Genomic DNA, 26,737 nt, shown 5'->3' with positions numbered 1-26,737 from the left:
GGCCCTACGTGTAAACCCACATGCCTCCGTGCCCCTGTCCCTCCCCCATATGAAATGTCTGGGAAGCCTGGAGAGAGCCTTGGCTTGAGTTAGGGGCTGTCTCTGGCTGCCCGCTCCCTCTGGATCCCTCTCCCCTAGCCGGGCTGCCTTGTCTGGCCTCAGTGGGAGAGGATACTCTTAGTCCTGCTCTGACTTGACCTGCCAGGCTGGGTTGGTTCCCCTTAAGGCCCCCCTTTCTCTGAGAAGAAGGAGAAGGGGAGAGGGGAGAAGGGTTGGTATCAGGGTCCAAAGGGATGAAGTTAAAAAATAAAAGGACAGGAATGATGTTGGGGTTTTAAAATGTTTGTTTGTTTGTTTGTTTGTTTTCTGTAACTGCCTGAATTAGGAAATTGAATTTCATAGAATTTTCATTATTTGGGCTTAATATATTGAAGAAAGCAGCTTATGGAACTGTTCATTATTAAGCTTTTTCTATTTTCATTCATAAAGTCCTATCAAATATAATTTGTTTATAATTTACCAAAATAATTTATTCTAGAGTCTGATGTGTTCCTGGAATTTCCAACAAAGACAGTTTTCTCTTGTACCTTACCTGCACTAATAATTTCATTGAACACCAGTGTTTTTTTTTTTTTTTAATGCTTTGAGTCCTCAAACAGGTACCATAATTTGAAGAAGTAGATTAATATAGGAAAATCTTACTTGGATTAACCTTCTCTGAAAGATAACCAAGGGTAACAGAAAACAACTTTAATAACACATTTCAACAGATTGAACATGTTAAAAAGACTTCATAGGAAACAAAATACACTTGATGCTTGTTTGTCTTTAATAACTGCATCAGATTTTAAAATTGAGACTGATATTTACCATCATGAAAGAAAAAAAAATCTTACTTAATGTTGGTTTAAGCAAAATCATGAAATAAATTTTGCCCAAAGCTACATATATTTCAAAGCCAAATATCCTTTTCTCCCAGTTTACTTGTGTTGTGGGTAACCTGTAATTTTTATACATTTCTTTCATTTAGCTAGATAAAGGGTTGGCTTTGTGAAAGAAGGGTCCTGAACGCTGGCAGAAGGTAAAGAAGCAGGTTATACTTTAAGAAGAGCTCAGTCTCCTACATGGAATGACTGAGATGGGAGGTCAGAAATTGAATCAAATAAATGACTGGAGAAAACAAGAGTGGTTCAAAAGAAGGATCTAAGGCAGTGTAAGGACAGGCACAAAAAAATAAAAGAGCTTGCCAGGGGTATGACCAGTATAGGAGGAAATGGGATACATCTTGGCATGAAAGGAAAGAGGCATAAAAGAAAAATACACCTTGGTACTTCAACAACAAGAAGAGAATAATAAAGCGTCATCTACTTCCTGATTGCTATTAGTTAATTATGTAGGTCTCTTGTCATTTTGGTTTTTTGTTACAAAAAAAACATAGTCTAGTGGTAAGGGAATGTATATAAAATATATATTACTATATATAAGCATAAAACTTAATTCCCAGCATTAAGTTTAAAGGAAAAGGACCACTACAGTTTCGTGGCCCATTTTGAGTTGGGAGGGATAAATCATAAAATGTTGACATTATTAACTAGATTCCAAATTGACACATGCAGACCAAGAAAAACATTCATTAATGGCATGATATGTATTTTGTTTTATTCATTTACTTTTGAAAACAGGGGTCTCACTTTGTAGCTCTGGCAGGTCTGGAACTCACTAGATCTGGCTGTAAACTTACAGAGATCTGTCTGCCTCTGTTTCCAGAGCACTGAGCTTGAAGGTAGGAAGCACCATGCCCCTGGGCAAGGAATCCTACTTAACATGGATACTGAGAGTTTCGGACCCAGGTCTGTGCCCTTAAAGATGGAAAGATTTTCAGAATTTTACGGTGTGTGTGCCTGTGTGTTAGAAAAGTCAGATGACTGGTAATGAAACAAAGATTAAGGAAGTTACAGAGAGCTAGTTATAGTCCTACTTACTCTTCTATTATTATCAAATTACTCAGTTAATTGAGACAGGAGCCCATGTATCTCAAGCAACGATGGCACTGAGCGTCTGGCACTGAGCGTCTGATCCCCACTTCCCGAGGGCTGGGCTTGCAGGGCCACACCATCACTGTCTGGGTGGTCCTAGGTTCTGAGCCCAGGGCCTCAGACATGCTAGGCAAGTGCTTCGCCGGTGATGCATATGTTCCTCCCTGTCCCAGGTACTCTGAATAACTTATTTTCATTATGATATTTTAATGATTGTTTTTTGAGAGAAGGTTTCATAAGGCTGAGTATGTAGTTTCATAAAACTACATAAAACTCAGTATGTAGCTGAGGCTGGCCTGGAACTTGGGATCCTGCTGCCTGTCCCTTTGAAGTACTGGAATTACAGGTGTTTCCCCTATGTTTTTCTTCTTTTCTCTTTTTAAAAAGATAGATAGTGTCAAAATATTGTAGTTCAGGCTAGCTTGAAACTGGATATGTAGCCCAGGCTGGCCTTGATCTCACAGCAGTTCTCCTCCCTTGCCTCTGGAGTGCTGGGCTTATAGGCACAAACCACTACCTTTTCCTTAAACATTGCATTGAGAAACATTGCATCCCCTTTCCCACTTTTTTACACTTTTAAATTTGGGGTAAAGAATTGAAATTGGGATAAAGAATTTTATTAAAGTATCTCTGTCTTTTTAAAAAGATTTATTTTTATGTGTATGTATATACATTTGTGTGAATGCATGTTGTGTGTACGGGTGGCTGAAAAGGCCAAAAGAGGGCATCCGATCTCCAGGAGCTGGAGTTAGAGGTGATTGTGAGCCATCAAACATGGATGGGGGCAGCTGATCTCCAGTCCCCTGCAAGAGTAGGAGGTGCCCCTAACCACTGAGCCATGTCTCTGGCCCTCCATAAAGTGTTTCTATTGTGTATCTCTCTATAGAAGAAAATGTCTTCAAAATTATTCCATGTGTACGTAACCAGTTTTTCCATGTGTCATATTCTGACTCATTATAGATAAGTATATGAAAGAACTTTATGGCAAGAAAGGATAATATATATTTGAGACAGGGTCTCACTGTGTAACTGTGGCTGGTCTGGCCTGGCACTTGCTATATAGACTGTGCTGTTCTCAAACTTGTGGCAGTCCTCTGGCCCTGCCTCTGTAGTGCTGGGCTTGTAGGTGTAAGCCGTCACACACCAAGCAAGTGTTGCCTTGATTTTTCTTTTTCCTTCTCTTTCTTTTCTTTTTGTTTTGTTTCGTTTCTTTTCTTTCTTTTTCGTGGCACACACCTTTAATCTCAGTGGGAGGCAGAGGAAGGTGAATCTCTGTGAGTTAGAGGCCAGCCTGGTCTACAGAGAGAGGGTTCCAGTACAGCCTGGGCTAACCTGCTAAGAGAGTAAGAGAGAGGAGAGGGAGGGGAGAGGAGAGAGAGACTTGTGGATATAAATGTTAGGCCTCTGTAGTCATGGGACCAAAGTTAACCTGAGATAGCCCACTGGATAAAGGCATGGTTTTCCAAAATACCTGGAACTTGGCAACATGAGGTGGATACCTGGAACTCATGGAAAGGTGGAAGGAGGGAACCCGCTCCACAGAGTTGTCCTAATCTTCATGCTTGCCTGGACAATCCCTGTGTGTGTTTGTGCACATACACGAAAAAATAATGATAATAATAAGATACTAGCCTGATTTGTGTGGCTTGAAAATATTTATCTGGTATCTCTGTAAGATAGTAGTAGTTGATTGGAACAATTTATAGGAAAGGGTGCACCATATATGTTGTGATACAGCAAGGTAATTTTAAATATGTCCATTCTCTCCCTTAGCATTTAGGGTACATGTAGAGAGGTGCATGTTGAATGTTGTCTGCCGCATATATCGATTTTGGTGAATAGTTTCAGTTCTTGGCATCAAGCCTAGGTCCTCTTAAATACTAGTGGAGCACTCTACCAACTGAGCTACATTCCCGGCCTTGTGTGTATTAGTTTTTTTATACATGACTCATATCCTAGGATAGGACCTAACACTGTATCTTTTGATAAACATTTGCTGAATCAGTTGAATTTTTGCCCTGCTGCTGACCTGACCCCATTCTTCTTTAAATGGCAGGTGGTTGATTGTTGTCACCTCTTTCTTTTCACACTTTATAGTTCTTTCCTCACTGAGCAACCCAGCTATATCCTGTTCCAGTCACCTCTCAGAATACTCAAGTGTGTATGTCACACGATGACCTATTATATAGTGTTTTGTTTTTTGTTGCTTGTTTTTATGATTTGGTTGGTGGAGGAGCACATTCAGGAAGATCTTGACTTTGTCAGTTGTCTGTGGTATGTGAAACATAGACATAGTGTTGTTTTCTTTTCCTTCTTTGCTTTAGTTAAAAATGTTTATTCATTTGGAAGACAGTAAGAACTCTGCATTGACAATATGAACCAAAGACTATGAGACATTCAGGAAACCTGACCATGGCATTTTTTTTTTCGTTTTTGTTTTTTCAAGACAGGGCTTCTCTGTGTAGAAATCATGGACTCACTTTGTAGACCAAGCTGAACTCACAGAGATTCACCTGCCTCTGCCTCCCCAAGGGCTAGGATTATAGGCATGTGCCAGCACTCCCAGCTGAACATGGAATTCTGTATGGTATCATTATATTAAACTCTGCTCTATTAAAGATAAATCTGGAATTATAAAATGATTCATGCATGATATTTGTTTTGAAAACTCCAGGATAGGAACAGTACAAGCAGGAGATAAATAAAACAATTTAAATTTGTTGAAACTTGGTAACAGGTACTTTGGTAGTTTATTCTTTTCTGTATATTTGCATGTATTTGGAAATATACTTAATAATGTGTTAAAGTATATATTGCCAATTATCACCGTGGAGAAAGAAACATAATAAAATTAGATGTTTTGGCATTTGAACTAATTGGTTAATGAGGGATTTTTTTTTTTTTGCACTTTTTTGTAAAGTTTTTAGTAATAGTTTAAGATAGGGAGAATTTTATAGAAAGATAAGAAGTATTTAAAATTTAACTTTGACAACTTATAGTAAGTAATTTTTTTTTTCTTCTTCTTATTTTTTGTTTTTGGTTTTTCAAGACAGGGTTTCTCTGTGTAACTTTGGCTGTTATAGACCGGGCTGGCCTCAAATTCACAGAGATCCACCTGCCTCTGCCTCCCTGAGTGCTGAGATTACAGATGTGTGGCGACACTGTGCCTGGCTTGGAATATTTTATAGTTTATAGTATGTGCTTTGACATATTTTGTGGTTTTGTTAGGAATTTTCTATTTCATAGATGAGGCTTAGAGACAGATACTGAGCAATTTATTTGAATCAAAAAGTAAGTTTTGCTAGAACTGCGCTCAAAATGTTGTGATTTATCCTTAGTATGTGTGTCTAAATACAAAGACTATTGATAAAAGACGGGGTTTCTGCTGTGTAGGGAAGGCTGGCCTTGGGCCCGGGAACCCCTGCTTCCGTTTCCCTCCTGTACTGGATTTACAGGTACACGTGCCGCCATGCCCAGCACAGTATTCCGTTGCTTTCTTTTTTGAGGTGGGGGAGTATGGTGACATAACCCAGCGGTTTTCAGACATTAGTCTCAAGACACCTTTATACTTTTAAAAATTATTGAGTACTCCAATTATCTTTGTGTTGTCTATGTCATTATTTAACTATTAGAAATTAAAATGTTTAAGATATTTATTTACTTAATTAGTATTAAAAGTTAACATTAAAATGATATGAAAAACTAAATTTTATTTCCAAATGTAGTAAAAAATGTAATATTACTTTGCATTTTGCTATTCTTTTTACTGTATTGGCTAACAGAACAGAACAGAACAGCTTGATTTGTGTAACTGTGAACTTCTAAATTCAGTATCTGACCTGATGTTTTACCTAAAGTGTATGAAGACAGGCTACACTCAAATACACAATTGAAAAAGATGGGATGTTTAATGGTATTTTCATATAAATATGGATATTTATCTAAACTCAGCAGGTATTGTGCTGGAGCCCGCCAGCAGAGTCCAACAGTACCTGAGTGGGGAGTGAGGACAAATCAAATCCTGCTTCACACGGGTTCTGTTTGAAAGGGCTGTCAATCTGACTGAAGCAGCGGGTTTATTCCAGGGTTCATTATTTATAGGCAAAGCAAGCAAGTCACATCAATACAAATAGAAAAAGGTGTGGAACCACCTAACCTTTTTTCAAAACCTACTTCCCCAGGTGAAAACATAACAAAGCAGCTTAACAAGCAACTCTCCACACCACAGTGTGAGTCCTAGTGATCCAACTCAGCCCATCAAGCTTGGCCGAAGGTGTGTTGCTTTAGCAAGAGGCCATTTGCATCCAGGTGCTGGGGCTTCCGAGTTACCTGGAGCATCCTGGACTGTCAGGCTGGCTTTGTCTGTAGCTGCTTCCCAAGGCTCTCCACAGTATTGGAGCATTAAAGATTAGTTGCAGTGTCGAATCTGAGACTATATGAATTTTTTGTATTCTATAATATTAAAAATATATTGGTTTACTTGTGATTCTTACGAATTTTTGACCTCTGTTTCACTTTATAATGTGCATGGTCATTTAGAAAATAATGGTTTGGCCTGGTGCAGTGCTGCATGCCTATAATCCCAGCACTTAGGGAGGCAGAGGCAGCCTCGTTTACAAAGTGGCTTCAGGATAGGCAAGTCTACACAGAGAAACCCTGTCTCAAAAACAAATAAAAAACCAAAAACAGACATTAGAAAGAAATTATGAGGGAGATGCAACCTTGCTAGGCCACAGAGGAGGACAATGCAGCCAGTCCTTATGAGACGTGATAGGCTAGGGTCAGATGGAAGGGGAGGAGGACCTCCCCTATCAGAGGACTAGGGGAGGAGTATAGGTGGAGAACAAGGGAGGGTGGGCCTGGGAGGGGGCTACAGCTGGGAGACAAAGTGAATAAGTTGTAATAAATAATAAATAAGCAGAAAAGAAAGAAATTATGAGGGGCTGGAGAGATGGTTAAGAGGACTGGCTGCTCTTGCAGAGAAGCTGGGTACAGTTCCCAGCACCCACCTGGCGGTTCTCAACTGTCTGTTACTCTAGTTCCAGAGGATCTGACACCCTCCCACCAATGCACATAAAATAAAATTAAATAAATCTGAAAAGTGCAAAAATTATGTAAGAAAAAATTATGAGATAGATTGGATATTCCTATCTTCTCTGCTATCCTCCTGGCTTGTGGTCAGAGAATGGACTAAGTATTGGAGGAGAGGGCGAGAGGAAGACTGCAGGGGGGGTGTGGACACTGGACAGAGGCACAGCAGTACAGGATGGGTGAGGCAAGAGGCAGGGGTAAACATCAAAACAGGTTAAGGTTAAAATGACTGACTAGTCTTTTGATTTTTTTTACCAGTACTCAAGTTCTGTTATATCCCATGTGTTCAGTTACAGTTGGGGGAATCAGCAGTGGCATCAGTGTGAAGAGTTTGAGGAGTGAGGCCACAGTCATCAGTGTTTTCAAATATTAACTAGGCTCTAAATTCAAGAATGAAATTTTAATGATTTACTTTTTTCTTAATAAGAAGTTAAGACTGAAGAAGATAGAGGCCATTAATCAATTTGTTACTTATGACAGAAGGAAAGGTCAAAGTCAATATTCAAGGCCAAGCAGGATTCTAAGTAGCATTTTTATCCTACTTGTTTTTTTTTTTTTTTCCATTGATGGCATTTATTTAATAAGGCCATATAGTCAAGCTACCACCCTTGCAAAGTAAATTGATCTCCTGTATGGGAGCAATGTGTTCCTGTGTGTGTGTGTGTGTGTGTGTGTTTTCAGTTGCATGTAGTATAGGCAGAATATATTTATGCATGGAAGCGAGATTAAGCAAGAAAATTGAAGCATGCCACAGGGGAAAATATTTTTAATTCAAGTCTGCCTCAGTTATACTAGCAGAGACTTAAACCACAAGCCATGTATAATTTACTTAAACAGATCAGGGTTCAGGCAAGGTCTTAGCATCAGTTAAGCTGTTGAGCAGTGTCATCAAGAGCTCCTGATCTCGCCAGTCTTTGACTCAGTCATCTTTTCTTGCTTCTTAGTATCCTGACACTTTTTGTTGCCTGGTCACAAAATGGCCACATCCCTTTTCAAGGTAGAAGGGAGGAAGAGAATAGAAGAGATGGTCCTTCCCATTACACCTGCCTACTCAGACTCTTAAGCCTAGTGTGGTTGGTGCATCCCAGCCGTTGGGATACAGAAGGTAGGAGGATTGCAAGTTCAAAGACAGTGTGGTTTATATAGTGAGGTCTAGGCCAGCCTGTGCTGTATTGAGGTCCTGACTCACAAAACCAAAAGTCAAATCATGCTAAAACTCAACAAAATGTTTCATAGAAACTCTTGTCTGCTTTCCTCACAAGTGTCACTTGCTTGAATTATTTTCCAGGATTGCCCCCACTCACCAGAGAGATGTTGGGTAAGGGAAGCGGGTGGCTTAGTGTGTGTTATGTGTCACCTGGCTGAGGCTCATGGCTTCAGCTTGAAACTGGGATTCTGTTAGCATTTTGAAGAGGAAAGGTCTGTTGAGTAGGTAACTGTGTGTCTGCTGCAGATGGGAAGAAAGGTGAGCAGTGGTAAGGTGTTAAACTTGTCTGTATGCCGGAGACTCTTCTAGTCCCTCCTAAAACACTGCACCCATTTTCTTATTTTAGATTAGATTATACAGGCTTCTATTCCAGTTAGTTGTAGGTCTAAGACACTTGAGCTTTTTTTTTTTTCTTTAACTCTAAAACAGTATTACAGTTGATAATCTCTGAGTTAACTTAATATATTTATTACTATATGTGTGTTAGTGTCAGTATGTGTTCGAGTCAGTGTGTGTATATTAGTGTCAGTGTGTGTGTTAGTGTGTGCCAGTGGCACTGTGTGTCAATGTGTGTGCGCGCCATAGCTTGTGCACTGTTCGTTCTGGAATTGGTTTTCTCCTTCCAATTTTACATGGGTTCTGGGGAGCAAACTCAGGTTGATGTGCTTAGAAACCTTTTCTTTCTACTACAACTCTATTTACAGTTGGTGATTCGCTCAGGCTTGTGTGGCAAGTGCCTTTACTAGCTGGGCCATCTTGCCAGCCCTGACAGAATTATTTTCTCTTGTTCTTCTTCTGACCACTTAGCATTTTATCATCAGAAGAGTGGATAGGATTCGAGGGGGCGTGGCACCATAGTCATCTTGATTGCTGGGTGCCATCCATAGCAAGGGATGGTAAAGAAGCTTAAAGTTATTTACTTTAAAGTTAAGTTTTGGTTTTTGATAGTCATTCATTACTTTTCTAAATTTCCATTGAAAATGAAAAAAATAGTTACATTTAAAAATTAATTTTTGTGACATTTTTGCATGCTGTGCAAGTGCTTGTACTAAGTTATAATTAGATGTCTATCTTTATTTTAGCAAAGATATGTGTATATAGTTTATAAATACCTTCAGTACAGACTTCTGAGGAAATGTCTTTCTGTCCAACATAAGATGTATTTTAGGCACCATTGTGGGAAATCTGGTCCACTCTGGCCTTTTATTGGACATTTGTTATTTGATGATAACATTCATGCTGCATATTTGCTTGGATAAGATAAAAGAATAACTACTGCAGGTGATTCCTTTGGCCTTGTATTAAAAAAACTGCTCTTCAATGAAGCAGGACATTTGGTACATCAGGTACCATAGCATAGCTTCTATTTTGGTTTCATAGAACGAACCTGGTTCTTCACATAGAATTTTGTCAAAAGTTGTATGAACTTGTATACACAATGAGTTGAAATAATATTTTCAACTCTGGTATGTTGTGAAACACTATACTCTTTGAGAGCTTGTTAAAATAAGCCCCCAAACTACTAATCTTATACCAAAAACAATTTTGTAGAAGTAGTCCCAGGATCTTACAATATAGGCCTGTGTTCTACCACTAAGCTTTATCTTGCCTATACTTGTCCTTCTCCTCTCCCCTCCTCTTCTTCCTCCTTCTTTTCCTCCTTTTCTTCCTCCTCCTTTTTTCCCCCTTCCTTCTTTTCTTCTTTTTCCATCTTTTCCTCCTCATTGTCTTCTTTTTTTGGTAGAGACAGGGTCTGTCTGTGTAAGCCAGACTAGCTTTGAACTACTGAGTTACAGGAGTGTGCTGTTGTGCCTGGCTTTCTTTTTTGGTGAGTCTAATAAATTTCCCAGACTCGTCTTGAATTTGCTGTCTAGCCTAGGGAGGCTTGAAAGGTGGGATTCTTCTGCCTCAGCATCCTGAGTGGCTGTAGTTCCAGGGAAGTACTGCTATGTCTGGTTCCCTGGTACATTTTGTTTGTGGCTTTGCAGTATTGTGAGAACTTTAAGCTGTATGCCATTAACTTAGGTAGCTAAGAACCAAAAAAACATTTGCAATTTGACTTGCATTTTTAAGAATAAGCTGCGTATATGTTTAATGACTGCTTTAAATGGTATAAGGTGATATCTAAATCCATTACCGCCTGGTTCCTAAATGGAACTTGGAAACTACTGAAACTCTTTTACATGTGTAATTATTTACATTTTATTCCATAAATGACTTAAGAATCTAGTTAATGTAAATATTCATGAAGTTTAGTTTTTATAGCTTCCTAGTTTTATAACAATAGTCATGTACAGTAGAAAATCCCATTCTTTTGACTTCCCTGCAGCCCCTATAAAAGACATACTGAAGTGATTTTTGTGGCAAATAAATGTTCATTATTCCTACATAGCAAGTTCTAGACAAGCTTGGACTACCTGAGACTCTTAAAAAACAAAAAAATCTGAAAATAGCCATTAGCAAATTATGTATGTGGGGCAAAGGGCTTATTTATTATTTGCTTTTATTGGTTGAAAATTTTATTCTTGCTGTTATGACTAGAGTGGCAATGAATATGGATGAGCAAGTATCTCTGTATTTGGGTATGTGCCTGAAGAGTGGTGTAGCTGCCTATAATGTATTTTGATCATGTCTATTCCCATTTCCCTCCAGCCACTCCTAGGTTCCTACCACCAACCACTATTTCCTCCTAGTTTTACATTTTTTCCTCTCCCTGTTTTAAGCCTACAGAGTCTACTTAGATCTTGTGCAAATTTTTAAATTTTTTTTATCTCTTCAACTCTCTGATATCTATGTTCTGTTCTGGGCTTCATGCCTCGCTAAGGCACTCTGTAGCACTCTCCTCAGCACTGTTTCCCTTTGAGGTTTGTAGTGTATTGCCTGTAGTTATTGCAGTGGTTCTCGCCCTTCCTGATGCTGCAGCTCTTTAACACATACAGCTTCGTATGTTATGGTGATCCTAACCATAAAATTATTTCATTTCTATGTCACAAGTAGTAATTTTGCTACTGTTATGAATTGTAATGTAAATATGTGATATGCGACCCCCGTGTAAGTGTCCTTTGTCCCCCAAAGGGGTTATGACCCGCAGGTTGAGAACTGATGAGTTAGAGACACTTGTTAGGAAGGCACACACCCAGACATTTTGTGCCATTCTGAAGTCGTCTGTAGACTAAAAAGCCTGAGGTCTTGACAGTCAGGTACTTTTCTGCCTGCTATTTTGGGTTTGAACAGCTTAGTCCTGTTTTGTATTTTATTGGGCCTTTCAATAAAATGTACTCATCTTCATAAAGAGTTCTTTTATTTTTTTCTTCTTTATGGTTATGCCTTGAGGCAGATGCTGCTGGCTAGAAAGCACATTGTAATCTTGTAAGATAACTATTAGCAGTGAGGTTTGGCTGATGTTTTTTTATTCTTTTTGTATTTGTAGTTGTTTCAGGGTATGAAAACTGTACTTTGGTCTGAAGAAAACAGAACTGTTCTCTACTCCTTCCCTCTCTCTAAGTCACTGCCACCAGTAAGACTGAGCAACCTAACCGTCTCCTAAAGGTGGATTCTGCTAAGAAGTTTCCTCCAGAAAGCAAGTAGCCTTCTGGGATAAGCTAAAGATGATTGTCTCCAAATTTAATAGACACTTGGTGGCCAGTGATGTTCTCTTTTCACCCATACTTCTTTTGGCCAGAGTTTGTCTAGTACCTCAAGGAGTTGGAGGAAGAAAGCCTCATGGGCTCTTTGTTGGCTTCCAGGCATTGCCTCGGGGGTTCTTTCCTTTCCACTGTTTACACCATTATGTATCTACATATACATTTCATTCCTCCTGTGGATTTAAGGCAAGTCATGTCCTTTTAAAGTGCTTGAGGAAAAAGCTTTGTACAACACACATGCTCAAAAATTGTTACATAAATGAATGACCCATGAGTTAGATCCAATGTGTGAGGGAGATAATGGAATGAGCATTTCCTAGTGTGTACTCTGTTGTATGTTACAAGGCATTCTATGAATAAAAACTGACTCTGAGAAGGATGGGGGTGCTCTTTCCTGTAATATAGACTGTGCGGCTGGAGGTTCAAGTGCTGGTTTTCTTCATCTTAGGATGTTAACTGGATCAGAGTAGAGGGAGGAATTCTGAAGACCTCCAGGACCCTGTGATGGTAATGGGCTCTCAGTACTGGGGTATTCTTGAGGGGAGCAAATCTTTAGTCTGAATTCATACTCTGAGTTCTGTGTTGCCTCCTTTCAACTTTTGAACATTTCCTTGGTATATCTGTATCTAACATACAGTGAAGAAAGTTAGGGAATTATATCTCCTCGAGCATAAACTATTTAGTAGGCCATGACAGAGTTCTGCCCCAACATATCCTTTCTACCTTTTGTTGGGTTCAATAGAATTACTGTGCTCTGTACTCCCTACCCCCCCCCCACTTTAAATTATAGATGTTGTGATGCTGTCAAGCTTGGTCTCTTACCTAAACTTTTTTTTCCAGAACTTTAGAACACATAATAGACCAAAACCGGGTAAATCACAGTATTACATGTGTTGTAGAACATCTTGATCCTTCTTAAATCCTGTTTTTCAAAATACTGTTCTTTGGACTCTTCTTGGAAAAGAATCCATCTGCATTTGCTTGTATGAAAACTACAGATTCCTGGTTCTCATTCTTCAGAGATTGTGAGGTTCAAGATATTTTAGAGTTCCTAGGTAATTTTAATATGCAGCCAACATTTAGAACTACTAATAAAAATTTTCTGTTGATTTTGTAATTCCTTTTTAAGAAAATGTTATAAATTATGAAATACTTTTTACATTCTTTTTTTATTAATGCAATTTACATCTTGGTCCTAGGCCCCTCCTTCCTCTCCTCCCAGTCTCACCCTCCCTCCCACATCCCCTCTCCCCTAGTCCTCAGAATAGGGGAGCCCCCCCTACCCAGACACTACATTTATTCACATGAGGACTGAGTCTGAAATACTTTTTTAAAACATAATTTTAAAACCAACACAGTGACCTGTTGTGGTTTAAGTAAGAACGACCTCTGTAAGGTTGTATATTAAGTGTTTTCTGGTTGGTGAACTGTTTAGGGAGGATTAGGAGGTGTGGACTTTTTGGAGGGGTGTGTCCCTAGGGTAGGCTTTGATGTCTCAAAAGCCCGTGGCAGGCCCACTGTCACCCTGTCTGCCTGCAAGATGCAGATCAGATGTGGGCTCTCAGCACTGCTCCAGTGTCATGCCTGCCTTCCTGCCTCCTACCACAATGGGAATGGATTAACCCTCAAAACTATAAACAACCCCTAATTAATCTTCCTTTATAAGCTGCCTTGGGCAGGGTACCTCCTCACAGCAATAGAAACCTAACTAAGATGTCAGTGAAGTAGAAATCTTCTGCGTCTGGGAGTCTTCATTCTTTGGGCCACCTGCCTGCCCTCTCACTCCCATCCCCAGGATAGCCCTGACTTTGCATTTAGCGGAGGGTGACCTTGAATTTCTGATTCTCCTGCCTCAGCCTTTTGAGGGCTGGGATTACAGGCATGCACCACCATGCCTGGTATATCCTGTCAGTATTTTAATTTCAAACCTAGGCTTTGTAGTTTTATGTCCTCAAGGTGAGAAAGACTGAAAATCTGTTCAGTTTACCAATTTAATTCCAAACCTAGGCTTTGTAGCTTTATGTCCTCAAGGTGAGAAAGACTGAAAATCTGTTCAGTTTACCAACTGAATCAATATGAACATTGAAAGAAAGGCCAGAAATATCTTTAGGACAGTATTTTTGCCAGAGCCTATGAGCCTCCAGTGGCATTTTTAATAATGTCAATTCACAGTTTGCATTATAGACTCAAGAATTAATCTCCAGATGTAGGATTGGATGGGTAGTTTTGCCAAATTCCCAAGTAATTCTTGTGATTAGATGAAAGTAGGAAGTATGTTATAAGCTTGACCTACTTGGTACTCAAATGAACACACCTGTATTCCTAACCCATGCATTTTTCCCCCTTAGGGTTTTAAAGGTTAGCGAAGGTCCATAACACCAGAATTAAAAAAGAATGAGCACTACTCAGGAAGGAGAGAAAAAGGAACATTTATTAGATCATGCTTAAAACACCTTTTGCTCTGTTACTTAGTGCAATGTGATGTTTAAATGTGTGGGTAGCAAATGATGGTGCTTCTTTTGAACCTGGTTAAGAGTTGGTGCAGTCGGACTCAACAGTAGAGCTTTGTGAATATAATTCTTGGGATCTACCTATGCCATTTACTATATATTAGATGAGATGGTGAAATTAGGTAGTTTAGTTTTAAGCCAGAGTTTCATAGTGGACAACCTTACAATCTGCTTTTTACCAAATTTCCCTCATGCCAAACTTAATGTATTTGTTATACCCTGTCTTATTAATTTTACATATGGAAAAGACATTGCCTGATATCTATCTTCTTGCTTTGCTTTACATGAAATACATACTGTGCTAGAGAAATTATATAAAAGAAGAATTTATTTTGGTTTAGGGTTTCAGTGAATGGTTGGTTGGCCATTGCCTTTAGGCTTGTGGTAAGGAAGAAAACATGTATTGTGAAAGAGGTTGCTCATTGCATGACAGCCAGAAAGCACAGAGAGAAAGAGGAAAAGGCCAGGAACAAGTTTTTATCTTTCCAGGGCATCTTTCTCAATGACTTGTTTTCTCCAGCTAGGCCCTATCTCCTACTTTTCCACCATTTCCCAATAATGTTCTTATGAGAGTATTCATGTCCATTTATCCTTCCCACCCTCACTCCAGAAAGGATCTTAGTGTGTATTTCCAGTTGGCCTTCAGTTCTCTGTGTAGATTAGGCTAGCTCTGGACTTGTAGCTATCCTCTTGTTTTGAAGTCTGAGTGCTTGGATTGCAGGCATGAGCTACCATGCCTGAAAATATTCTTTTTGTTGTTGCTTGTTGAGACAGAGTCTCACTTAGATCAGGCTAATCCCTAAGTCACTATGTAGCCAAGGATGCCTTGAACTCCTAATGACTCTGCCGATTCTACCTGACAAATGGGGGCTGTTCCAGGTTTTCAATAATTGTACTTCAGCTTCAGACCAAGTCTTTTGGGGCAGGTAGAGGGATACTTCATTTTAAAAAGATAGCCTATATAAGCACCTTGTATATTATAGCATTATTGACATAGAAATTTGTAACTAGGTAGATTTTATACTACTATTTACCACTGAATGAATCATATGGTACTACAATAAAACTAATTTTGGATAATACTTGATGAAAAATAATTTTTACTTAGTTTATTTAAAAAAATAGAGCTCAGTACTTTAGTTTCTGCATCTTTCTTCTTTTGAGCATTCTTAGCATGGCATGAATTAAGAGCAAACAAACAAAAAAAAAATTCAGGGCCTGATGATGAACCTCAGGTTTTTGTTGTTGTTTTGGGTTTCTGTGTGTGTGTGTGTGTGTGTGTGTGTATTTAACTTACAGAAGAGAATAATGATACCAGCATTTAGTTTCTTTTTTTTTCTTTTCTCTTTCTTTCTTTCTTTCTTTCTTTCTTTCTTTCTTTCTTTCTTTCTTTTCTCTCTCTCCCTCTTCCCCTCCCAACCCCCGTTCCTCCCTCCCTTCCTTCTTTCCTTTCTTCTTTCCAGTGTCTCTTGTGTAATTCAGGCGAGCCTTGGCCTCAGGATCCTAGTGCCTCAGTCTCCTGAATGCTGGGACCTATAGATGTGTAATACCGCTACACCTGGCTCATTTTAACCTTTTATTATGCCAAATTCATTTTATTTGTAAGTAGAAACTTGACCTGGACATAATGCTCATTTAACTTTATATGAACTCATCTGAAGCTGTGACACATTAGGGTACTAAAATCTTTCAATGTTATTATAGAATAATTTAATGATGTAGTCTACATGGCCATCTTCAAGGGCACTGTCAATCAGAAAATCTGTAATTTAATAAAGCTATGTTTTAATATCAGGCACACTTAGCTTTAGATGCTTTACTTTTATGTCAGACCATACAGTGACCAGTCTAGGTTGAGCCCGTCTTTACACATCTAAGATCACGTGGGCTGTATCTAAATCTCCTTGCTCCAGTTTTCTGTTCTATCCATTGTAAGTAGTTACCAAGTGAAAATCTTCCAGTAATGTTTCCACGTTACCGTCATACAGCTTATAGTGGCTTTGATGGCATATGTCTTGTAGGATGCTTGAGCGGCTAGCCCTTTCTTCCCTAACTTACTTTGTCTACACTGATACAGACTGTGCTCCAGCCAGGAAAATCTGCTGTTCTCTTTCTTTGAATACATACATTTATTTTATTTGAAATTTTCTTCCCCATTTCTTTCTGAGTGTTCATGTCTTGATTTTTCCTTCAAAAGTCATCTTGAAATTTAAATATTTCTAGGAAGCCTTTCTTTTTTTTATATATGTAGTTGTTCAGCTATACTTAATTATTTTATACTTATATGAGATTAAACATCTCTTTCGTTTTTCCTACAGTGCCTTTTATTAACTTTAAGATAGGCCAATGCTGAAATTAAAACTTGGACAGTATTTGCTGTATATAGCATTCCTAAACCTGAAGTCACCTCTGTGTTATAGAGAGAGAGAGAGAGAGAGAATGAGAGAATGAGAGAATGTATGTATACAGATGCAGTGATGTTAGAATTAGTATAGCCTAGGCTCTTAGAGTGGGTGAACAATGGTGTTACCATCTTTCTCTCCTGAGACTGGCAGAGAAATGGAAGTAGTTGTTTCAGATCAAGCCTTGGGAAACCCCAGCCATAAAAGGGATGATTTGAAACAGCTCCTTGCCTGTTGTGGACCCATTTCCCCACAGTTGTCCTTTTAATGTGAGGGTATAAACTGACACTTTCATATGACTGTGTGGTGATCAGAACATCCCTGGCACCTTCCTGTTCTGGCACTTTCTAAATCCTAAGATATACTCAGAGTGATGTCTTAATGCTGTTAGTGATTACTTAGCTCCTCATTTTACAGATATACAAACACAGGCTTAGGAGGGTCTAGTGGCATGTTCTGTATGGCCTCTGAGCATTTTGGTAAAGTTGAAATTAGAAACAAGGTCTCCTGAGTCCTGTCCATTTTTTTTTCTTTTAAACAATACATCGTGAAATCTCGTTTTTATTTTATTTTTCTAAATTCCTAGGATTAGTTTTGGTTGGAAGCTGCAAAGAAACTAAGCTGCCCTGAGTTGTGTGTGCTTGGCACAAAAACCTAGAGAAGGAAACTGGTGTGTGTGTGTGAACAGTTTTGTAGCTCCTCCTTTCACTGAGTGTCGCTGAGCAAGGGGCCAGCAGTTACCCCTGGGCCTGGCTGACATCCCATTTTTGAGGCCCCAGAATTATTTTTAGCCCCAGGGCCTTGGAAGCAGGTGTGGTCTGTGTCTGAAGGCCATGGCTGGAATGTGTTCAAGCCTTGTTGTGCTTGTCTACTTAGGAGCTGACAATGGTGACCTAAGCCTACTGCTTTACTTTGCCAGAGGAATCTGCACCTTTTTGGTGAGGAATGAAAAGTCATACTCTATTGCATTTGTAGTACTATATTAACTAACAAATAGCAGTATAAGTCTCTGTGTAATGTAAGTACAAGGGCTCTTTGTAATAAAAGCATACCCCAACTGATGTGTTTTAAAGTTCAGGTGTCTAGTCACAAGTCACCTTTTAATTTTGGGGGCAGCTGAGTTGTAGTTCAATGCTGTAGATTGTGTGTTTAACATGCATAAGGTTCTATAACCAGTACACACACATGCACACCTTGGATAAACACACCTTAAAATAAACATTCTTTACAGATTCTTTTGTGAAGCAAGAGCTGGACTTTCACCCTTTGAGGGTTACATAAATTTTTATATATGGTATTAGTTCATCTAATCTGCCCACTCACCTCAACTTTTTAAAAAATCAGCCCTGCCAAGAAATGCAGCAAGACTGTGTGTGTGTGTACGTGCGTAGGAAAGAGAGATCATTTGCTTTTTTTTTTTTTTTTTTAAAGGCAAGTTCATGTGTATCTCAGAATGGACTCAAACACCCTTTGTAGCCAAGGATGACTTTGCATGCCTGATTCTCCTGCCTCTACCTCCCAAGTGCTAGACTCAAAGGCATGTGTCCCCATGCTGCATTTCAATGCTGGCTTCTAGAGCTATTGATACTCTCTAAGAAATTGAATTGTAACCTTTCTTTGACTAGACTGCTTCCAGATTATCCACCATTTCCCAGGCTTAGCATTTCTGGTGCCTGTCAGTGAGAGGCCAGGCTTTACTGTGCTGTTGTCTCCATGTCTAATACTCATCCAGATGATTTGCCTCAGGCAGTCAGTTTTGTTACTATCACTTGTCAATAGTTATGTCTTCAAGTTTGGAGTAAGAAAGTGTGGACAAACATGCTAAGTTCCTGGCTGTTTTGGTGAGGGTCAGTTTTTGTTTTGATCTTGGAATCTCTGTCAGATTTTTTGTTTGTTTTGTTTTTTAATTTCTGACAGTGTAGGGATTGATCCAGAGCCTCTCTGCTGGTAAGCCACACCTTCAGCCTTCTTCTAGCTCTGTTACCCACAAAATCCTAGACAATAGACTCACTCCCTCTAGACTACGACAGTCAAAGCCTAAGTTTTGTTGTTGTTTGCTTGCTTCCTAGTCTAGTCCTCCCTTGCAGCAAGTCTCGTCCTCCCTGTAGATTTGTACAGGTTCCTTTTATTAACACCTGTTTAGAGCTCTCCTGAAAGTCTTTTTATTTATTTATTTAATTTAGTTTTGTTTTCCGAAACAGGGTTTCTCTGTTTAGCCTTGGCTGTCTTGCAACTCACTCTGTAGACCAGTCTGGCCTTGAACTGACAGAGATCCTCCTGCCTCTGCCTCCTGTGTGCTGGGATCAGAGGCAAGCACCACCATACCCAGCAAAGTCTACTGTTTGTAGCTTGCTTTATCAGTCTTTATTGAAGGGGGGAATTATGTCTAGACTGTAGTTTAATAAACTTCTTGCCTGATTCTGTCCTTCCCATGACTTGCTGAGAATCTGAACTTGAGCTCTAGACCTGAAAACAAGGCTAAATCTTTTTCTTCAAGAATAGGAGTCTGTCTCAGAAAAGACCCTGTGCCCAGATATATTTGGTCCTTGTCTGAGACTGACATTCAACCAAGGACCATGTATGGATATAACCTAGAACCTCCACTCAGATGTAGCCTGTGGTAGCTCAGTAACCAATTGGTTTCCCAAAGTGAGGGGAACAAGGACTATTTCTAACAGGAACTCAATGACTGGCTCTTTGGTCTCCCCACCCCCGAAGGGAGGAGCAGTCCTGTTAGGCCACAGAGGAGGGCTTTGCAGCCAGTCCTGAAGATACCTGATAAAACAGGATCAGATGAATGGGGAGGAGGTCCCCCCTATCAGTGGACTTGGAAAGGGGCACGGTGGAGATGAGGGAGGGAGGGAGGGAGGGACTGGGAGGGAATGAGGGATCGGGACACGGCTGGGATACAGAGTTAATAAAATGTAACTGAAAAAAAAATAATAAAAAAGAAAGAATAGGAGTCTGAAGCACCCATAGTCATAGGGATACTCTCCCTTCCTTGAGCATTTCTCTTTGTGAAGGAAATGCTTAAAATGCAAGTATGAGAGCAGAGCGGGAATCCCTGCCTTCTCACCTTCCAGACAATCATTTGAAATGTTTGTGGAGCCTCCTTCCTTACCCTGTCTGGCTTGGGCCACCTGGGTGATTTTAGAGCAGCAATGCCCAGTAGCAGAGAATTGTTGTCCTTGGCATAAAGTAACCATGAGTAGAAGGAAAAAAAGGAACATTTTATTCAGTTGGTCATATCCTCATTATAACTGACCTCAGAGCTACAGTCACGTTATTGGGAAGTTTAAAAGAAAAATACTTAATCTAAGAAGATATTTAGTAGAATCATTTAATAATAATCTGGGGAAAAAAAAATCCTGGCAGGATTTGGTGGTACAGAGCTGTCATCTTAGTCACTGCAGAGGATGAGGCAGGAGGATTGCAAAGTTAAGGCTGCCTAGGCTACAGACAGAGCAAGTTTAAGGCTAGTGTAGAAAACTTTATAAGATCCTCTCAAAAGTAAAACAAAACAAAAAATGAGCAAAAACAAGCAAGCAAACAAACAAAAAACAGAATGGGCAAGATACACAGCTGAGTTGAAGATACTGACCTAGTGTGTGTGAGGTCCTGGAGGGGTGCAGGAAATCTAGTTAGGTACACTGATGGCTACAGATACTGAGGGAAGTCGACCCAAATGTCTCTTAATTACTTTAAGAGCAAAGAATTGGCATACAATGTAAACATGTTATACATACAATTTTAGATTTTTGAACCATTAGATATTTCTTAAAAATAGAAAGAAGGAAGTAAAAGCTTTAAAATTTGACTAAATACTAGGTTATAGGAATTTAGGCTCTTTAGGCTTGTGTGATTCAGTCTAAGAATATTTATTCCATGGACTTGAGTAGAAATTTTGGGAAGAACTGGCGAGATGGCTCAGTTGAAGTGTTTGCTGTGCAACAAGTCTGGCAAACATGCGTGTCAATCTCCAGAGTTCCATGGAATGGTAGGAGAGAGCCAACTCTGACCACCACATGTTGATTGTGGCATACTTGTGGCCACATTCACATTCACATAACACATGCCACACACAGAGAGACAGAGAAGGAGAACATTTAAAGGTAAAGTTAGTTGGCTGGTTTTGGAAACAATGAACTATTTGCTTGCCATCTCTGAATCCCACTTTATGCAAAAGAGTTTGAAAACAAAACCATCGTAGATATACCTCTGATCTTAGAATACTGTCATTCTTGAGAATGAATAGTAATTTTAAAGTATTTCATTTATTTATTTATATTTATCTATTTACCTATTTATTTATTTATTTATTTGAGGCAAGATCTTATGTAGCCCAGGTTGGCCTTGAGTTAAGGATGGCCTCCTGCCTCCACTTCCCAAATGCTAGAATTACTGGTGTGCAGTTCTACATCTGGCTTATCGGGTGCTAGGGATTGAACCCAGGGCCTCATGTGTGATAAACAGGTACTCTATCCACAGAGATACATGCCCAGCCTGCAGGGTAGATACAGACTTTTCGGTAACTAAAAATTTCTACTTATGAGATACCCAAGTGCCTGCCCCAGCCATGCTAACCTAGGGCAGTCAGAAGAAAAGGCCCCCAAGCACTTGCCACAGGTGCTACTCCAAAGGACGAATGTGTGCTGGAGAGGTGGGAAAGATAGAGTATGTGGTAGAGAGACAGAAGAGAAAGCAACGCCAAGGGGTTCAGACACTGTGAGAAAAGTGGCACTGGAGACTGGATGGCGGTGAAGAGGGGTTTATGAGGATGCCATAGTGGGGACCTGGCCAGGGCTGCTGCCAAGGGCCATGTCTGAGGCCATGGTCCTGCTGCAGCTGGGGTCTAAAGATCCTGCAGATGTCTGTGGTCTAGGCTGGCACTGGAGACCATGTGGCTATCTGAAGGCCGTGACACTCTCGGGAGACATTCTGATTTGAGTAGCCTGCACTGCCACCTGAGGCTGCTTCTGGGAGCCATGTCGGGTTTGTGGTCCTATGGTTGCTGGAGTCAGTGTTGATGTCTTAAGCTGCTGTTACCACCAAAGGCTATGCAGCTGTTCCTGGTCTGGACTGCTGCCTGAGGCACTGTGCTGAGCTGGCCTTGCCCCGCCCCCCTGTCCACCATAGTCAGGAGAGGTAGTCAGGAGAGCTAGAGAGCTGTCCCTGCCCCTCACCAGCTGCAGCACTTGGGAGAGTGGGGCCTGCACCTCACCTGGGCTGCACAGTAGAGCTGCTGCTGGTGGCGAGTGTGTGGGTAAGCTGGCCCTGAAGACAGAAGAACAGGAGAGCTGTCTCTGTGCCTTGCTGGCTGCAGCATTGGGTGAGGTAGCCAGGGCAGTTCTGGAGAGCTCGCCCTGGTGGTATAGGTGCAGGAGAGAGCAGGTGGGCTGCCAACTCAGCTACCTCCCAGGTCTAGGTTCAGGGCTTTGAGTTGGCCTACCCCAACATCTACCCCATCTATGATCTGCTGGAGCACATGCAAAGTGCTGTTCCTGCGGATCCAAAGCTGCAGGACCTCCATGACACAGGACAACAACAGGATATCCAAGAGGACTCCTGGTAAGGATCCAGTATCGATAACGTAACAGAAGACAGAGGCCTCGAACCAGACCAAAGACTCCTTGTAGTGAACTTTTGCAAGTAAAGATATGTGGACAAAGAATATACTGGGGACTGGAGAGATGGCTCAGAGGTTAAGAGCTCTGGCTGCTCTTCCAGAGGTCATGAGTTCAATTCCCAGCAACCACATGGTGGCTCACAACCATCTGTAGTGAGATCTGTATACATAGTAAATAAATCTAAGAATATATATATGTGTATATATATATGTATATATACATATATACTGTTGACACACTACAGCTTCCACAACAAGATGTATTATTTTTAATTCTATCTTATTTTCTTTTTGGGGGGAGGCTGCAAGGGGGGAGGGTGGACGCAAAGGGATGGGGAGATGAATGGGATTGGAGTACATGGTATGAAATTCACAAAGAATCAATAAAATGTTTGAAAAATTGTACGTATGAAGAAATGAGGTAACAGTCATCGGTACCTCACTGTCCACTACCCTTTACAGGGTTCTGCCACAATAATCTAGTTAGGACTACAAAAAAATCAGAGTTTGCTATAACGGGACAAGACTCAAGCTGGCTTCAGCACAGTGCTGAATGTGTACACATTTACCTTACTCTCGTCCCTTTGCTTAAGATACAGACCGTATTAGAGTGACTAAGTAGAGAGAGAGCCTTTCTTGGTCAGGACAAGAGTCTTTCTGTATGTGCAGCAGCCAACTCAGGCCTTTTCATACTTGGTAGAACTGTGCTGAAGCGAAGCAGATGAGAGTTTTCTAATTCATTCTGTGGATGTTTGCTGTCTTCTGCCTTCTTTTGTCTCTTGATCTCCTAACCCAGATCACTGCTTTGTCTCTTTCTGATTTTATCATTGAGAAGAGCCAACCACACTCAGAGACTCAGTGCTATTGTTGGAATCAGCTTGCTCTTGTTCTCAGATTTCTGCTTTCTGTGCCATCTGGGCACCCTGGTGGACAAGTCACATCATTCTTCCCCAGTCCAGTTCCATTACGGAGCAGGCACTGAGAGAAAAATGGGGAACCCAGTAGCAGAAGCCTGTTCAGAAGCCAGACATCCTCAGTGCAGCACCTTACATGCCAGGATCTGTGTCACTGCGCAGTCAGGGCTTTATTCAGTGCTGTGGACATGCTGGGTACTTCGCCTGAGTTTGTTGATTGCCAAGACATACCTCCTCCTCTAGCTTCTTCAGTTGACATAAAAGTATATTGAAGATGAACACAATGTAATGAAACTTGGTGCTTAGAAGACAATAGTATTTTGTAAAATATGGTTTCTTGGGTGCCTCTATATCAGGCTCTGTGAGAAAGGTGGCCTGTATTACTACTTTTTATCTACTCGATGGTGTCTTTTTCAAAAGACAATATTTTATGTGCATCAATGTTTTGTCTGCATATATGTGTACCATGTATGTGCCTGGTGCCTACGAAGGTGCCTGAAGAAGGCATTGGATTTCCTGGGGTTGGAGTAAAAGAAGATTGTAAGCCACCGTGTGGGTGCTGGAATTGAACCTTGGTCCTCTGAGAGCCACTAGAGATCTTGACTGCTGAGCCATATCTTTAGGCCCCGTGATGTTTTTTGATTCCAGATACAAGTGAGTTTTGTTCAATACTGCCTCCCTGACCTGAGACAGAGTCTAACTTCATAGCCCAGGCTGACCTGGAATTCAAAATTCCTTCTTTTTGAGCTCTCTGGGTCCTGGCATTAAAGGCAGGCACTGTCATGGCCAGCTTCACTAGTGCAGCCATCCCAAGTGCACTCTCCTCTCTCCGTTTGATCCATGGTCACTTTCATTTATGGATTTCGATAAGTCAGACAGGTCCCCAGAACAAATATTTGTGAAGAGAGAGAGAGTCACTGCTGCATCTGTATTTTGTAGGAGAATGTATATAACCAGTAAATTCTAGGCCCCTGTCTTGAAATGTAAGTTTAAAATTAGAGAATATGACCCTAAGACGATTGACAGTTTTACCATCTTGTTCTGAAATCAGACAGTCAAATACTTACTTATAAGCATAAATTGTTGGAACAAGAATTTTTTATACTTATAAGCATAAATTGTTGTTGGTACAATAATGTTTTTTTTATTTAAGTTAATTTGAACATCTTATCTACAGAGTAGAAGTAAGAAATTAATACAAATCATTTCCACCAAATGTTTATCCTCTAGAAGTTGAATGGCAACAGCAAATGTCGATTTTAGACAGAGACTATTTCATGTAAGAAAATTTCATGTAAGAAAAGTGGACCAGAATAGATACAGATCTAAGAATGTTGAAGACTAGGATCAGGCCCAAATTATGGACACTAAACTCCAATTTAGTGTTACTCAGGAAATGGTTCCTTACAGGAGTTTGGTGAGATCAGGGAGTTGTTTTTAGGGCTATGCATGCTGTCTTCAAGTCCCCTTTTAAGGGGTGAAACTTCCTTTTTATTGATTTATTATTTATTACAATTTATTCACTTTGTATCCTGGCTGTAGCCCCTCCTCATCTCCTCCTCAGTCCCACCCTTCTTCCCTCTTCTCCCCCTATACCTGTCCCCTAGTTCACTGATAGTGGAGATCCTTCTCCCCTGCTGTCTGACCCTAGCCTATTAGGTCTCATCAGGACTGGCTGCATTATCTTCCTCTGTAGCCTGGCAAGGCTGCCCCCTCCCAGGGGGAGGTGATCAAAGAGCTGGTCACTGAGTCCATGTCAGAGACAGCTCATGCTCCCTTACTAGGGAACCCACATGGAGGCTGAGCTGCCTATGGTCTACATCTGAGCAGGGGCTCTAGGTTCTCTCCATGCATGATCCTTGGTTGGCGCATCAGTCTCTGCAGGGGCCTCTGGACCCAGATTTTTTGGGTCTCCTTGTGGAGCTTCTGTTCCCTCCAGGTCTTTCTATCTCCCCCTTCTTTCATAACTTTCTAAGGCTCGAAGTCAATGATTCTTTTGAGAATGTGGCACAAAAAATGAAAGGGAAACCTATGACAGGTCAAAGAACTTGAGGTGGAGAGCTGGGCTTGGGAAGGAGACAGACCAGGGTCATGGCTGTGAAACCACCTGCTGCAGAGCTGGGTACATCACAGGCCTTCTGTAGTCCTGTTGACAAGCCCATCTGCTGTTACCTCTTTTCTCCTTAAAGGATAAATGAAATCTGCTTTCTTGCTCCCTTTCAAAGGGCTGCTGTTCTCACCTGCCCACTCATCACAAGAGTTCTTACGCCAGAAGATTTTTTCCCTCCTAATAATTCAACCTGATTCTTTGCTATTGTTCTGTGTATTGTTTTCAAGGAATAAATAAATGAAATTGAAGAAAACCAGTTGGAATATTAATACTTTGAGCTGCTTTGTAATTTCATAAAAGTCATTTAATTTGAGATCTTAAGTGGCTATAATTATGAATGTTATATTTTGGATTTTTGAAGTTTTTCTATTTTGAGGCAAAAACTGAATTAATACTATATAACTCCTTTTTAATGAAGCCATGTCTACTTAATCTTTTTTGTTTGTTCAAATGAAACAGTGCATTAAATATGGAATTAGATTAATGAAGTAAATATTGTGACTCATACACTCTCTAATCTGGTACTCATTCTTATTTTTCTGACCTCATGTTTTGTTTTCTGTCTTTCTTTCTCCCCTCATATAGGTTGTCAGTCCAGTGTAAAGCTGTTGGAGTGAGGGAGCAAAGGTAAAGGATGATGTAATGCCCTGGCTGCCCCAAGCATCTTTTGTTGTGGAATTGTTATTCCCATCATCTCTCTATGAATCAAATGTGAGGGGCTGCTTTGTGGAAGGAGTCCTTTGCAAGATCACATCAACAGGAAGGAGAAAGAGACATTCAGTTGGAGGGCTCTTGCTGAAATGGGTTTAACTCTCCTTTTGCCAGCCACCACTAGCCTGACCTCATACATTTTTAGTACAATGGAGTGGCTGAGCCTTTGAGCACACCACCATTACATCATTGTGGCAAATTAAAGAAAGAGGTGGGAAAAGAGGACTTATTGTTGTCATGGCCCATGAGATGATTGGAACTCAAATTGTTACTGAGAGGTTGGTGGCTCTGCTGGAAAGTGGAACGGAAAAAGTGCTGCTAATTGATAGCCGGCCATTTGTGGAATACAATACATCCCACATTTTGGAAGCCATTAATATCAACTGCTCCAAACTGATGAAGCGAAGGTTGCAACAGGACAAAGTATTAATTACAGAACTTATCCAACATTCTGCAAAACATAAGGTAAATTCTTTCTTTTATGAC

The 26,737-nt window shown here is 40.4% G+C and overlaps 1 protein-coding gene across 1 annotated transcript in view; it reads left to right on the top strand.

Moving 5' to 3' along the window:
- Dusp16 (dual specificity phosphatase 16) overlaps positions 1-26,737 on the top strand; it is a 77,335-nt gene that overhangs the window by 2,739 nt on the left and 47,859 nt on the right. Inside the window, exon 3 of the mRNA XM_060384305.1 lies at positions 26,126-26,716. Within this exon, the coding sequence (XP_060240288.1) occupies positions 26,489-26,716 (228 nt within the window). The 5' untranslated portion in view covers positions 26,126-26,488. The remainder of the gene's footprint in view (positions 1-26,125; positions 26,717-26,737) is intronic.

Source organism: Meriones unguiculatus, chromosome 5, assembly GCF_030254825.1.
Source record: "Meriones unguiculatus strain TT.TT164.6M chromosome 5, Bangor_MerUng_6.1, whole genome shotgun sequence".
Classification (NCBI taxonomy): domain Eukaryota; kingdom Metazoa; phylum Chordata; class Mammalia; order Rodentia; family Muridae; genus Meriones; species Meriones unguiculatus.
This window is presented reverse-complemented; position numbering and strand designations above follow the sequence as displayed.